This window comes from Acanthochromis polyacanthus, chromosome 13 (genome assembly GCF_021347895.1).
Source record: "Acanthochromis polyacanthus isolate Apoly-LR-REF ecotype Palm Island chromosome 13, KAUST_Apoly_ChrSc, whole genome shotgun sequence".
NCBI lineage: Eukaryota > Metazoa > Chordata > Actinopteri > Pomacentridae > Acanthochromis > Acanthochromis polyacanthus.
In genome coordinates this window covers 34,039,418-34,054,492 of record NC_067125.1, presented here as the reverse complement: position 1 = coordinate 34,054,492, position 15,075 = coordinate 34,039,418, and the positions used below count along the sequence as shown (strand labels likewise).

Below are 15,075 nucleotides of genomic sequence, written 5' to 3'. Positions count from 1 at the left end.
CAGAACAAGAACCTGTAAAACTGAAAAGAAAACATTCAATTTTTAGGTTTCTGATGGGCCCAAAAGTATTTATTTGTTACACACCATTTAGTTGGAAAACTCAACCAAACAAATCTTTAAATCATGGTAATTCATCTCTAAATGTATGTTATTGCATGATAACGCTCATGCAAAACATCTTTAATAAAAGTTTGCCATGACGCCCTTCCTCTTACTCCACCTTGTTCTATAAATATATATATTTTTTGCTCCAAAATGTATAAATAGCAGTGCAAGTCTTCATTTACAGTAAGGTAAAAGTCATGCCACCCAGTGGTTTAGTTCTTTCTGACAGCATGACATCCACACAGAGGTGGCCGGAGCAGGGTTGGGCACTTTTACAGCTGTTGCTGGTGGTGTTGTTGTCTCGAGCTGAGGAGCCAGTGTGCAGGCAGAGAGGAGATTCTGAGAGCCCTCTACTATTTAATGATGGAGACATTATTTTGGGGGGAATGTTTTCTTTTCACAGCAGGTGGAAGGACAGACAGGAGAGCTACATGCACAAACCTCTGCCACTGGAATGCACCAGGTAAAATACAACATAAAAATCAGTTTGTATTTACAGCGTGTTACTTTTTGTGTATTAATACCAGTGAATGCTTCATTTAATACTGTCTCTATTTTAAGAGCAAACTAATGCAAGTCATGTTGTTTCTGTCTGAATCCAGTTTGAATTTCAGAGAGTTTCAGTTTGCTCAGGCCATGCTTTTTGCCATTGAGGAGATAAACAACAGCACAGACCTGCTGCCTGGCGTCTCTCTCGGATACAAAATCTATGATACTTGTGGCTCCATTGCCAGAAGTGTACGAGTCACTCTGGCTTTGGCTAATGGGAATGAAGTTGTGTTTGCACCCTCTGAGGAACCTTGTATCAAACCTGCACAAGTGCAGGCCATAATAGGAGAAACGTCTTCCTCTCCTACCACAGCAATAGCTACTGTCATTGGACCCTTTCACATACCAGTGGTGGGTAAATAGATCAAAATGTAACTATATTTGTGAAAAAACTGATGATTATTCTATATTTTACAGCTCCTCGGGGCAAAGATGACTATGTGAATGTTTTCGATTATAATTCTTTATCTTATAGCATTTATCTTTTACATTTCAATTATTTTTTTCTCCTGTAGATCAGCCACTTTGCCACATGTGCTTGTCTCAGTGACAAAACCAAGTACCCATCCTTCCTCAGAACCATACCCAGCGACTACTACCAGAGCAGAGCTCTGGCCCAGTTGGTCAAGCACTTTGGTTGGACTTGGGTTGGAGCTATTAGAACAAATGATGATTATGGCAATAATGGCATGGCTACATTCATAGAGACTGCACAGCAGCTGGGCATCTGTCTGGAGTACTCTGTGTCATTTTTTAGAACAGATCCATCTGACAAGATACAGAAGATAATTGAAATTATCAAGGCTTCAACCTCTAGAGTGATTGTTGCATTCCTGTCCCACATGGACATGGATGTGTTAATACATGAGCTGTCTCACCACAACCTGACAGGATACCAGTGGGTAGGCAGTGAATCCTGGATCTTTGATTCCCAAACAGCAGCAACAGATAAAGATCATATCCTAGATGGAGCCATCGGCCTTTCCATCCCCAAGGCACACGTCAGTGGTCTGAAGGCGTTCATGATGAATGTGAAGCCGCTGAATTCATCAAATAATAAAATGTTCACAGAGTTCTGGGAAACATTATTTAGCTGTAAATTCAATCAGCCAAAGTCCTCAGCAGAGATTCAGAGAGACTGTACTGGACAGGAAGACCTGACAGGAGTTCAGAACAGCTTCACTGATATGTCACTCATGCCGATCTTTAACAACGTCTATAAGGGAGTGTATGCCGTGGCTCATGCACTTCACAGCATGCTCAGCTGTAACAAAACATGCAACAAGGACTTACAGCTAGATCCAATCACGGTGAGCTAGATGGCAATTAAAGTATTAACTCTGACACTGAGTAACATTGAAAAAACTACATTATAGTTGGTGCATTGTGTCTTTGTGCTTTTGAAGTAATTACCTGAATGAGCACACATCTTCTTAGATTTTGCAGCACATACAAACGATTCACTTCAAAACAAAAGACGGAGATGAGGTCTACTTTAATGAGAATGGAGATCCTGCAGCAAAGTATGAAATCATAAACTGGCAGCCCAGAGAAAAAGGAATTGTGGACTTTGTCAGCGTTGGTCTTTATGATGCATCATTACCTGCAGACAAACAGCTCAATCTGCAGAATACATCTTTAATTTGGGCACAGAACTCACAGCAGGTAAGCTGTCGAGTGATTACTGTATTAGATATTTATATTATTAAAATTGATTTGTTCCTCTGTAATATTCACTTCTGATGCATCAAAATTTATGAGAGGCTTGTAAAAACAACATCCATTTTTCTCTATTGTTTTTGCTCATGCAGGTGCCTGTGTCAGTTTGCAGTGAGAAATGTCCCCCAGGAACTCGAAAGGTTCTCCAGAAAGGAAAACCAGTCTGCTGTTATGACTGCATAAGATGTGCAGAGGGAGAAATCAGCAACATGACAGGTTTAGTAATATTTATTGAAAGGATCTGAGCTGTAATGTAGCACACCAATGTTATCATGATCATATGTCAATTGTAAGAAACTTGGAAGAATGAGGATGTCAAAATTATATCATTACTTTCTTATGTTTTTGTCTACAAATATGTTAAAGTCTCAAGAATTGCTAAATGAAATAATACACACCAGCTGAATTGCAAACTGAAGTTAACCACACATGAAGAAATCACTTGATCTGAGATTTCTGTCTATGTTTGTTTTTTTTGTTTTTTTTAAAACAGACATATCTTCATGGGGATTGATGCAGTTTGCTTTGTTTCCATTTCCAAATGTCTTGAAGCAGTATTCACCAAACACACACCTTGACTCATTGGGAAACCAGGAATACATGAAACTCAGAGTAATTCATTGTTTTCTTCCGACTTAAACACTCCACTGCCCAGTATTCTTCCAGTGTGTCTTTAACACATTTATGTTCAAGAAAAAAATGCATGAGTGTATCAAACAGCTATTGACATGTCTAATTATGTTACTGAACTTGTATGTGGTTTTGATTTTGCAAAGAAAGTTGTACTTGGAGCGGCTGGTGATGAAGAATTTATTAGTTTATTCAATTTATGAAGCAGACAATTTGAAAGCACAAGCAGAATATGAAAAAGCTATTCCGGATTCTTTAAATGGTTAGAAGAAATAGTCAAAATATTGGTTATTTGCATTCCCAAAAGACATTTTGACTGACGGGAGAATCTGTCACAGCTGCTCCTGTGGAATCAGTTTTCTCGGTCAAATTTCCAACCAGATTTGAGCACTGTCCTTGAAAATGAAAAGAAAATGAAAGCAAAAACAATAAGTCTTTAGTTTGCTCACAGTCAGAGCAACAGGTTGGAAAAAAACACTGTTGTCTATCATCTGGTAATTGTGTAACATCATTGTTACATTAAAGCTCGTGTCTGGAGTTTGAATCGCAGCGTCTCCCAAAACACTGTTGGTCCCACCCTCCCTCTGATTTGGCCCCTTTATTTGTGTACGCGCAGTACCTGAAAGGAGTGCCCGGAGTGCTGCAGCATCTTGCCTGTTTTGCTGTTTTCCACTCTTCTACATTTAGTACATTTAGTAAATAATAAAGGAATTATGTTAGAATTCTGTATTGAGTCTAACTTTTCCTAATACCAAAATAACATGAATCTGCTAGGACGAACTAGTAAAGTTTCAATATGTGATTACACTCGTGTATCCCTCACAATGACGTTGTTTATCAAACTTAGTGCATTTACGCGTGTATATGTGTTACATTATTTATTTATTTCTATCTAGAGTTCAGAATTGCATGACTCCTCTGACAAAGAGTATGTCCCAGACGCCCCAACATCTTCCTCCAGAGGTTGGACATCTAAACGAAGCCGTCAGGCGGGCTATGGAGGCCGTGGTCGGGGAGCGAGGCGAGCACCCCGAGCCAAAAAACGTCCTGCAGTCTCTTGGCCTGACAAGCCATAGGATTGGTAACTTTTCGGGAAGTTGCTGATCCCTGATGCTCTCTCCTCCACAAGCAAAACAAATGTGCACACGGTTGCGTAGTGCGTAGCTCGCCCACCTCTGCATGGGCTTGCTTGCTGTGCGCGTAACCGTTGATTGACAGCATGACAAAGCTGAAGCTCGAACTTGATTGGTCGGCAGCAACCGGCGCTTTTTGGAATAACATGGGGGTCTATGAGAGGAAGGCGGAGCTCAGGAATAAATTTTCATATCGCGTTATAATAACATTATATTATAGTATCGAACGAGACTAACACATTTAAGCTTTGTTAAAAAATGACACATAAATTGAAAACAAACGGAAACTCCGAACACGAGCTTTAACAGAAAAGCTGCCTCACTGAAATTTGACACAAATCCACTCAGCAAATCTAACATCTGCTCCAATATTCATTTTCAGATTCTGTCACCTGTACCAGATGTCCTCCTGAATTCTGGTCAAATAACAGAAGAGATGCCTGTATAAAGAAGGAGGCGGTGTTTCTGTCATTTGAAGAAATTATGGGAGCTCTGCTCACTACAGCGTCTTTATTTGGAACATGCATGACTGCACTTGTGGCTTATATTTTCTTCAAAAACAGAAAAACTCCAATCGTCAGGGCCAACAACTCAGAGCTGAGCTTCCTGCTGCTCTTCTCTTTAACTCTGTGCTTCCTGTGCTCTCTGACCTTCATCGGTCGGCCCTCTGAGTGGTCCTGCATGCTGAGACACACAGCGTTCGGCATCACCTTCGTCCTCTGCATCTCTTGTGTTCTGGGGAAAACCATGGTGGTTTTGATGGCCTTCAGGGAGACTCTTCCAGGCAGCAATGTGATGAAATGGTTCGGGCCTGCACAGCAGAGTCTCAGTGTTCTGGGAGTCACTCTTATACAGATGATCATTTGTATCCTCTGGTTAATCATTTCTCCTCCTTTTCCATCAATGAACTTTCAGGAATTTAAGGACAAAATCATCTTGGAGTGTGCTCTGGGCTCAGCTGTTGGCTTCTGGGCCGTGCTTGGGTACATCGGACTTCTGGCCATGTTATGTTTCATTTGTGCTTTTCTGGCTCGAAAGCTGCCTGATAATTTTAATGAGGCCAAATTCATCACCTTCAGCATGTTGATATTCTGTGCAGTGTGGATCACTTTATCCCAGCGTATGTCAGCTCTCCTGGGAAGTTCAGTGTTGCTGTAGAGATATTTGCTATTCTGGCCTCCAGTTTTGGACTTTTAATTTGCATCTTTATCCCCAAATGTTACATCATCTTACTGAGACCAGAGAAGAATACGAAAAAGAATATGATGGGGAATGGGCCAAGAAAATGATTCTTAAAATGATATAATGATAAAAGCATTTTAATACCAAGACCCATGAAAGGCATGATATGTTTTTTAACAACTACTAACATGATAAAATTTGTCAGAACAAGAACCTGTAAAACTGAAAAGAAAACATTCAATTTTTAGGTTTCTGATGGGCCCAAAAGTATTTATTTGTTACACACCATTTAGTTGGAAAACTCAACCAAACAAATCTTTAAATCATGGTAATTCATCTCTAAATGTATGTTATTGCATGATAACGCTCATGCAAAACATCTTTAATAAAAGTTTGCCTTCCTCTTACTCCACCTTGTTCTATAAATATACATTTTTTTGCTCCAAAATGTATAAATAGCAGTGCAGGTCTTCATTTACAGTAAGGTAAAAGTCATGCCACCCAGTGGTTTAGTTCTTTCTGACAGCATGACATCCACACAGAGGTGGCCGGAGCAGGGTTGGGCACTTTTACAGCTGTTGCTGGTGGTGTTGTTGTCTCGAGCTGAGGAGCCAGTGTGCAGGCAGAGAGGAGATTCTGAGAGCCCTCTACTATTTAATGATGGAGACATTATTTTGGGGGGAATGTTTTCTTTTCACAGCAGGTGGAAGGACAGACAGGAGAGCTACATGCACAACCTCTGCCACTGGAATGCACCAGGTAAAATACAACATAAAAATCAGTTTGTATTTACAGCGTGTTACTTTTTGTGTATTAATACCAGTGAATGCTTCATTTAATACTGTCTCTATTTTAAGAGCAAACTAATGCAAGTCAGATTGTTTCTGTCTGAATCCAGTTTGAATTTCAGAGAGTTTCAGTTTGCTCAGGCCATGCTTTTTGCCATTGAGGAGATAAACAACAGCACAGACCTGCTGCCTGGCGTCTCTCTCGGATACAAAATCTATGATACTTGTGGCTCCATTGCCAGAAGTGTACGAGTCACTCTGGCTTTGGCTAATGGGAATGAAGTTGTGTTTGCACCCTCTGAGGAACCTTGTATCAAACCTGCACAAGTGCAGGCCATAATAGGAGAAACGTCTTCCTCTCCCTGTGCAGCAATAGCTACTGTCATTGGACCCTTTCACATACCAGTGGTGGGTAAATAGATCAAAATGTAACTATATTTGTGAAAAATTATGATTATTCTATATTTACAGCTCCTCGGGGCAAATATGACTATGTGAATGTTTTCGATTATAATTCTTTATCTTATAACATTTATCTTTTTCATTTCAATTCTTTTTTTTCTCCTGTAGATCAGCCACTTTGCCACATGTGCTTGTCTCAGTGACAAAACCAAGTACCCATCCTTCCTCAGAACCATACCCAGCGACTACTACCAGAGCAGAGCTCTGGCCCAGTTGGTCAAGCACTTTGGTTGGACTTGGGTTGGAGCTATTAGAACAAATGATGATTATGGCAATAATGGCATGGCTACATTCATAGAGACTGCACAGCAGCTGGGCATCTGTCTGGAGTACTCTGTGTCATTTTTTAGAACAGATCCATCTGATAAGATACAGAAGATAATTGAAATTATCAAGGCTTCAACCTCTAGAGTGATTGTTGCGTTCCTGTCCCACATGGACATGGATGTGTTAATACATGAGCTGTCTCACCACAACCTGACAGGATACCAGTGGGTTGGCAGCGAGGGTTGGATCTTTGATTCCCAAACAGCAGCAACAGATAAATATCATATCCTAGATGGAGCCATCGGCCTTTCCATCCCCAAGGCACACGTCAGTGGCCTGAAGGCGTTCATGATGAATGTGAAGCCGTTGAATTCGTCAAATAATAAAATGTTCACAGAGTTCTGGGAAACATTATTTAGCTGTAAATTCAATCAGTCAAAGTCCTCAGCAGAGATTCAGAGAGACTGTACTGGACAGGAAGACCTGACAGGAGTTCAGAACAGCTTCACTGACATGTCACTCATGCCGATCTTTAACAACGTCTATAAGGGAGTGTATGCCGTGGCTCATGCACTTCACAGCACGCTCAGCTGTAACAAAACATGCAACAAGGACTTACAGCTAGATCCAATCACGGTGAGCTAGATGGCAATTGAAATATTAACTCTGACACTGAGTAACATTGAAAAAACTACATTATAGTTGGTGCATTGTGTCTTTGTGCTTTTGAAGTAATTACCTGAATGAGCACACATCTTCTTAGATTTTGCAGCACATACAAACGATTCACTTCAAAACAAAAGACGGAGATGAGGTCTACTTTAATGAGAATGGAGATCCTGCAGCAAAGTATGAAATCATAAACTGGCAGCCCAGAGAAAAAGGAATTGTGGACTTTGTCAGCGTTGGTCTTTATGATGCATCATTACCTGCAGACAAACAGCTCAATCTGCAGAATACATCTTTAATTTGGGCGCAGAACTCACAGCAGGTAAGCTGTCGAGTGATTACTGTATTAGATATTTAAACTTTTAAAATTGATTTGTTCCTCTGTAATATTCACTTCTGATGCATCAAAATTTATGAGAGGCTTGTAAAAACAACATCCATTTTTCTCTATTGTTTTTGCTCATGCAGGTGCCTGAGTCAGTTTGCAGTGAGAAATGTCCCCCAGGAACTCGAAAGGTTCTCCAGAAAGGAAAACCAGTCTGCTGTTATGACTGCGCAAGATGTGCAGAGGGAGAAATCAGCAACATCACAGGTTTAGTAATTTTTTATTGAAAGGATCTGAGAGTAATGTAGCACACCAAGCCAGTTGCATGGATAAATTCCATCATATAATTATGTGAAGATTATGCTGTATCTCTTCTGCAAATATACCAAACAGAGTTTCAGAACTTGCCAGATTAAATTATACACACCAAAGAACTTCAAGTCAAGGTTCAGCTGCATGTGAAGAAATAATTTGATTTGAAATTTCTGCCCACATTTGTTTTTGAATGGAAATATCATTGGAGAGGAGGAGAGAGATGAGTGCAATTTGTTTTGTTTTGTCTGTGAATGTTTTGTGAGATTTGTTTTTTCAAGCAATACTCATTATTCACACACCCTGGTTCTTTAGCAACCCAGAATACACAAAACCCAAGATAATGTATCCACCCCCCCAACCCCCCACCCCCCCATTTGAAAATTCAACTCCCCAGGATTCTTACAGTGTGGCCCTAACAATGCACAATAGTTGCCCGAGATATCTAATAATGAAACTGACCTCATTCACAATGATCAAAAAATGGTCCTATTTGAATTTTTGTCACAGTATCATGTCTGGAGATACTTTTGCATGAGTATTGCATGGATAACATAGATGCAAACACAGAAGTATGAGATGAATCCACTCAGCAAATCTAACATCTGCTCCAATATTCATTTTCAGATTCTGTCACCTGTACCAGATGTCCTCCTGAATTCTGGTCAAATAACAGAAGAGATGCCTGTATAAAGAAGGAGGCGGTGTTTCTGTCATTTGAAGAAATTATGGGAGCTCTGCTCACTACAGCGTCTTTATTTGGAACATGCATGACTGCACTTGTGGCTTATATTTTCTTCAAAAACAGAAAAACTCCAATCGTCAGGGCCAACAACTCAGAGATGAGCTTCCTGCTGCTCTTCTCTTTAACTCTGTGCTTCCTGTGCTCTCTGACCTTCATCGGTCGGCCCTCTGAGTGGTCCTGCATGCTGAGACACACAGCGTTCGGCATCACCTTCGTCCTCTGCATCTCTTGTGTTCTGGGGAAAACCATGGTGGTTTTGATGGCCTTCAGGGCGACTCTTCCAGGCAGCAATGTGATGAAATGGTTCGGGCCTGCACAGCAGAGACTCAGTGTTCTGGGACTCACTCTTATACAGATGATCATTTGTATCCTCTGGTTAATCATTTCTCCTCCTTTTCCATCAGTGAACTTTCAGGAATTTAAGGACAAAATCATCTTGGAGTGTGCTCTGGGCTCAGCTGTTGGCTTCTGGGCCGTGCTTGGGTACATCGGACTTCTGGCCATGTTATGTTTCATTTGTGCTTTTCTGGCTCGAAAGCTGCCTGATAATTTTAATGAGGCCAAATTCATCACCTTCAGCATGTTGATATTCTGTGCAGTGTGGATCACTTTTATCCCAGCGTATGTCAGCTCTCCTGGGAAGTTCAGTGTTGCTGTAGAGATATTTGCTATTCTGGCCTCCAGTTTTGGACTTTTAATTTGCATCTTTATCCCCAAATGTTACATCATCTTACTGAGACCAGAGAAGAATACGAAAAAGAATATGATGGGGAATGGGCCAAGAAAATCTTTCTGAAAAACAATGTAGTGATAAAGGAATTTTAGTGCCATGGACACTTTTTCATAATAGTTTGCTAACCCTCTGAGCCCCACAACTCCCAGGCATGTAAAATAAACCATGTGCACAAGATCATATGAAAAAAAAATCTGACATCCCTGTTGCAAATGGGAAGCCAACTGTCCTCAAAAATTAGGGACTCTTCATTTGAACTGCAGGCTGTGTTATCAGAGCAGAAGCAACGCATATCGAAACAAATTACAAATATAAACAGTGAAACATGTATAGTATGTCGAGCTTCCATTTTTTCCTTTATAGTAGCACATGTGGGCACTTAATTTTCTTTTCCTGCAAGCAAGACATTTTTGAGTTTGCTCTACTTCTAGCCAAGTTTGTGTTGATTCCATAGAGGTGCACAATTTGAGGTTGCAGTGAAAAATAAGCCCACAGTGAGTTAAAATGCGACAGAAAGTGGACTGAGCTTGCGTTTCAGAAAGTTAACCAGACTGTCAAGTACAGACTTATCCTCAGTTACTTAAAGATATGTCTTTTACTACTAGAATGGATTTTGTAATCTGATATCGAAAAAGCAGCATCTAGTACTATATTAAAGACAACTTTAACTGATAATGTAAATACACCAGCCTATATTCAAATTACTTTACATTTTACACTGTATAATACAGATAATAAATTGTAACCAAAGAATAATAATAAACACGCTTTCACAGACAAAAACATGTTTGGCTTATTTTGTTTGGTTCATCTCCTGAGGCCGAGTTCAACCATGACAACTTCTGCACCTGTTGTTGAACGTGTATAAAGCTCTGATGCCGTGAGATGTGGAGCTGACTGTACTGACCTTCAGAGCAGAGCAGAGCGATGCCTTCACTGAGGCTGCTCTTCTTGGCTCTACTGATGGAGAAGGGAGATTCTGTGTGTCGACTGCAGGGCTTTTCACAACCACCTGAACTCTTCCAGGATGGTCATCTGCTTATTGGAGGCATTTTTTCATTTCGCACAGGGCAGGACTATGTAGTTAACACATTTCAGACAATTCCAAAAGTCAGAAAATGCAAAAAGTGTGTATTGTTTTTTATTTTTTAAGTGATTTAAGTGTGTCTGTGTATTTTGCTTTGTTGTATCTTTACCATGAACATATATCATTTCATTCTCTCCCAGCTTCAACTTTAGAGAATTCAAATTTGCTCAAGCAATGATCTTTGCTATAAATGAAATCAACAGAAATCCTGAAATGCTGTCTAATGTTAAACTCGGCTACAAGATTTATGGTAACTGTGGAACCATGGACATCCTGAGAGCTGGCCTGGCGCTGATGAGTGGATTAAAGGAAGAATTCAGTGATGAGAACTGCACTAAATCAGAAACAGTCCAAGCTATCCTGGGGCATTCAGGATCAAGACCGACTATTGCATTTGCACGGGTTGTTGGAAGGTTTCAAATACCTGTGGTAAGTCAAAGAAGGAGGGTAAATTAAGCTAGTTAAAGTGTGCTATTTTGCTCTTTTCTGCAAAGGTATAACCACCACATGCAACAATGGTTCTGTTTGCTTTGTCATATGTTTGTATGTCTCTTTGCAGATCAGCCACTTTGCCACCTGTGCCTGTCTGAGCAACAGAAAAGAGTATCCCACTTTTTTCAGAACTATTCCCAGTGACTACTACCAAAGCCGAGCGCTGGCAAAGCTGGTCAGGCACTTTGGCTGGACCTGGGTTGGGGCTTTAGCTGTGGATAATGAGTATGGCTTCAATGGCATAGCAGCATTTATCCGAACAGCACAAGAATACGGAGTGTGCGTTGAGTATTCTGAAGCACTTTCCTCGTCGGATCCACCTGAAACTCTGCAGAGAATAACACAGATCATTAAGCTCTCCACTTCCAAAGTGATAGTAGCTTTTATGTCTCACAGAGAAATTAAGCTGCTGGCAGCTGCGCTGTACAAACAGAACGTTACAGGTCTGCAGTGGATCGGCAGTGACGCCTGGATCACAGATCACTCTCTGACTGACAGTGAGGGACACAGCATCCTGGTGGGCTCGCTGGGCTTCACCATCACCAAAGCTGAGATCCCCAGGCTGGGAGAGTATCTGAGACAGCTCCACCCCTCACAGTTCCCTGAAAGTCAGTTTGTCAGAGACTTCTGGGAAGATGTGTTTGATTGCTCTCTGAATCAAACTGCAAACCCACAGAAACAGCCATGTAGCGGCTTTGAGAGCCTGCAAAATGTTGAATCAAAGTTCACTGATGTGTCTGAGCTCAGATTCACTAATAACGTCTACAAATCAGTTTACGCAGTGGCTCACGCTCTTGACAACCTGATCAAATGTGATGGAGGTAAAGGGGCCTTTCCTAACAGGAGCTGTGCTGGTATCAGACACATCCAACCGTGGCAGGTGAGAAACTAACCAGATGATAGTGACAGAATGAAAACATAGCAAAAATCTGTGCATCTAATCCCTATGTAATTTTGTTCTAGGTCTTGCAATATCTTCACACTGTAAATTTCACAACCAGGGAGGGGGAAAGAGTTTATTTTGACGAAAATGGAGACTCACCGGCGAGATATGAACTTGTTAATTTACAGATTGCAAGCAGAGGAACCATGGAAGGAAAAACACTTGGCATTTATGATGCTTCTCTTCCAGACAGTCACCAGTTTGTCATGAACAGTATCCCAGTTGTTTGGGGAAATGGGCTGCCTGAGGTAAAGCGGTTTGGAGTTCTCCTTACAGATTTACTGAAAACAATTGCTTCTTTATGACAAAGTTGACTTGTATTATTTCTACATGTGGATTTAAAGGCACATACAACTTGCATACATTATTCTCATGTGTGTGTCGAAGGTGCCTGTGTCAGTTTGCAGTGAGAAGTGTCTCCCGGGAACTCACAAAGTCCTCCAGAAAGGAAAACCAGTCTGCTGTTATGATTGCATACCCTGCCCGGCAGGAGAGATCACCAATTTAACAGGTAGATAAACAGCACACCAGTGGTGTACACCTGATGGAAAGTGAAAAAGAAAATCAGAGAAGCAGTTTTAATTATTCACTGTTGAAATCTATTTCTGCTCCATAATTCCCTGTCTTATTTTTCATTTCACAGATTCAATTATCTGTCTGAAATGCCCACCAGAGTTCTGGTCCAACAAACGAAGAGATGCCTGCATCCCCAAAGCAATAGAATTCCTCGCGTATAATGAAATTCTGGGAACATTGCTTGTGCTATTTTCTTTGCTGGGAGTTTTTCTAACTCTCATCACAACCCTAGTGTTCTACTGCCACAGAGAAACTCCTCTAGTACGAGCCAACAACTCAGAGCTGAGCTTCCTGCTGCTCTTCTCTTTAACTCTGTGCTTCATGTGCTCTCTGACCTTCATCGGTCGGCCCTCTGAGTGGTCCTGCATGCTGAGACACACAGCGTTCGGCATCACCTTCGCCCTCTGCATCTCTTGTGTTCTGGGGAAAACGATAGTGGTGTTGATGGCCTTTAAGGCTACACTTCCAGGCAGTAATATGATGAAATGGTTCGGACCTGCACAACAGAGACTCAGTGTTTTGGCATTTTCTCTTGTACAGGTTTTGATTTGCATCCTTTGGCTAACAATCACTCCTCCCTTTCCTCTCATGAACATGCTGCTGTTTAAGGACAGAATCATTTTAGAGTGTGATTTTGGCACAGCAATCGGTTACTGCGCTGTTCTGGGATACATAGGACTTCTCGCTGTGTTATGTTTTATAATTGCTTTTCTGGCTCGAAAGCTGCCTGATAATTTCAATGAAGCTAAATTCATCACTTTCAGCATGTTGATATTCTGTGCAGTGTGGACCGCATTTATCCCAGCATATGTCAGCTCTCCTGGAAAGTTCACTGTAGCTGTGGAGATATTTGCTATTCTGGCCTCCAGTTATGGTCTACTTTTCTGCATTTTTCTGCCAAAATGCTTCATTATTTTGTTTAGACCAGAGCAGAACACTAAGAAGCACATAATGGGAAAGACATCAAATAGCGATATACATTATTAACAGTTTAGATGTTTTGGTTATTTTGTGCAATGTTCCTTTTGTGACTGAGCTGTCATCTGTGCTCACACTTTTGTAGTACAGTGTATGATTCTTGACACAGTGAATAAATTTTTATTACATGTTGTAAAGTTTTTTCTCTTATGTATTTGTTCACCTTTGCACAAACTCACAACTGCAAATAGAAAAGAGCTCAAAAGAGAATATTGTACATAAGCACAGCCCCACCTACAATCACAAATGTATCCTCAAGGTGAAATTAGCTGCCCCAACTCTGAAAACATTTTTACTTTTAAAAATGTAGTGACAGTTAAGAAATAAATAAGATCTTTGATACAGCACAGATATTTCTAATTTGAGAAATTGACATAGTTTAACTAGTGCTCCATACTGGAAAGAAAAAAAAGAAAACAATGGAGAAAATACCTATTGGCTCAAGAGAAAACTGTACCTTGATGTCATTTCATAATTTTTATGTCTGTCCCACAGTTATTTTCTTCCGAAATGCAAGGTTTAGTGTACAAAAATGAAGCACAAAACATAATATCAGTCACTTAAGATACTGCTGCGACTGCTTCCAATCGTATTGGATTGAAAGGTGGGTTCACATAGTACAAAAATCACATAAGCACCTTGAAAGGGAGTTATTGGTCCCTCATAATATTCCCTCTCATCAAAGCAAAAGGTCCTGCAATGCAGTTATGGTGTAAAAGATAGAGGTCACAATCTACAATGCTCATTTTATGCAAATATGCAAACATGATTCTAAACCGTAGTAATTCTGATTTAGTGATATAAGCATGACTCGATTTTTGCAGTTGTTTTCACATAAGGACTGCAGCCCTGAGCTTATCTACCAGCCCGATCTCACGAGGATTCGTGAAACTGTTACGTAAATTTTTGTTTCGGTTTCGTGCGCACCAACACGATTTCGTCATGTTTTTCGTGCCGCTCACCACGAAATGCACACCAATGTATTTTAAACGGCGGACTTTTCGTGCCACCCAGAACGTATTTCAAACGAATGTGTGTATTATATTTTTAATGTAAAACCATGGCGAATCCAACGCTATATTTTGCATGACATCGTCCCTAACCATAACCTTAACCATAACCCTAACCATAACCTAACCATAACCTAACCATAACCCGGTGGTACACTTACCAATTTGCATAGGAATTTAAAGAATGTCCGGCGGCCGGCGGCCGCAAACACGATCACACAAGCAGTATACGCCGATGGACAGCTTAGATCGTCATGAATCCGCCGGTATAAACCACTTTCAGATGTGATTACCACAGCAGGTTTCGTTGTGAGCAACACGAAAAACATTTCGTGGTGAGCGGCACGAAAAACATGACGAAATCGTGTTG

At 40.8% G+C, this 15,075-nt stretch overlaps 3 protein-coding genes across 3 annotated transcripts; all 3 read left to right on the top strand.

Annotated features, from left to right (window-relative positions):
* Window positions 1-684: 684 nt before the first annotated feature.
* On the top strand, window positions 685-5,425 carry LOC127536894 (extracellular calcium-sensing receptor-like). Its single transcript, XM_051958298.1, is given in 6 exon segments — window positions 685-1,002; window positions 1,170-1,508; window positions 2,092-2,217; window positions 2,466-2,589; window positions 4,519-5,241; window positions 5,244-5,425. Coding segments are annotated over 6 exon segments (1,812 nt in total).
* Window positions 5,426-6,235: 810 nt separating this feature from the next.
* On the top strand, window positions 6,236-10,293 carry LOC127536793 (extracellular calcium-sensing receptor-like). Its single transcript, XM_051958056.1, has 5 exons — window positions 6,236-6,514; window positions 6,677-7,471; window positions 7,599-7,826; window positions 7,973-8,072; window positions 8,766-10,293. The coding sequence occupies exons 1-5, from the start codon at window positions 6,251-6,253 to the stop codon at window positions 9,680-9,682; spliced, it is 2,304 nt and encodes a 767-aa protein (XP_051814016.1). The 5' UTR covers window positions 6,236-6,250; the 3' UTR covers window positions 9,683-10,293.
* A 587-nt stretch (window positions 10,294-10,880) lies between these two features.
* LOC110971865 (extracellular calcium-sensing receptor-like) lies at window positions 10,881-14,157 on the top strand. Its single transcript, XM_051958297.1, has 6 exons — window positions 10,881-11,135; window positions 11,266-12,078; window positions 12,162-12,389; window positions 12,529-12,652; window positions 12,785-12,998; window positions 14,100-14,157. Exons 1-6 carry the CDS (start codon window positions 10,881-10,883, stop codon window positions 14,155-14,157), a joined length of 1,692 nt encoding a protein of 563 aa, XP_051814257.1.
* The last annotated feature ends 918 nt before the right edge of the window (window positions 14,158-15,075 follow it).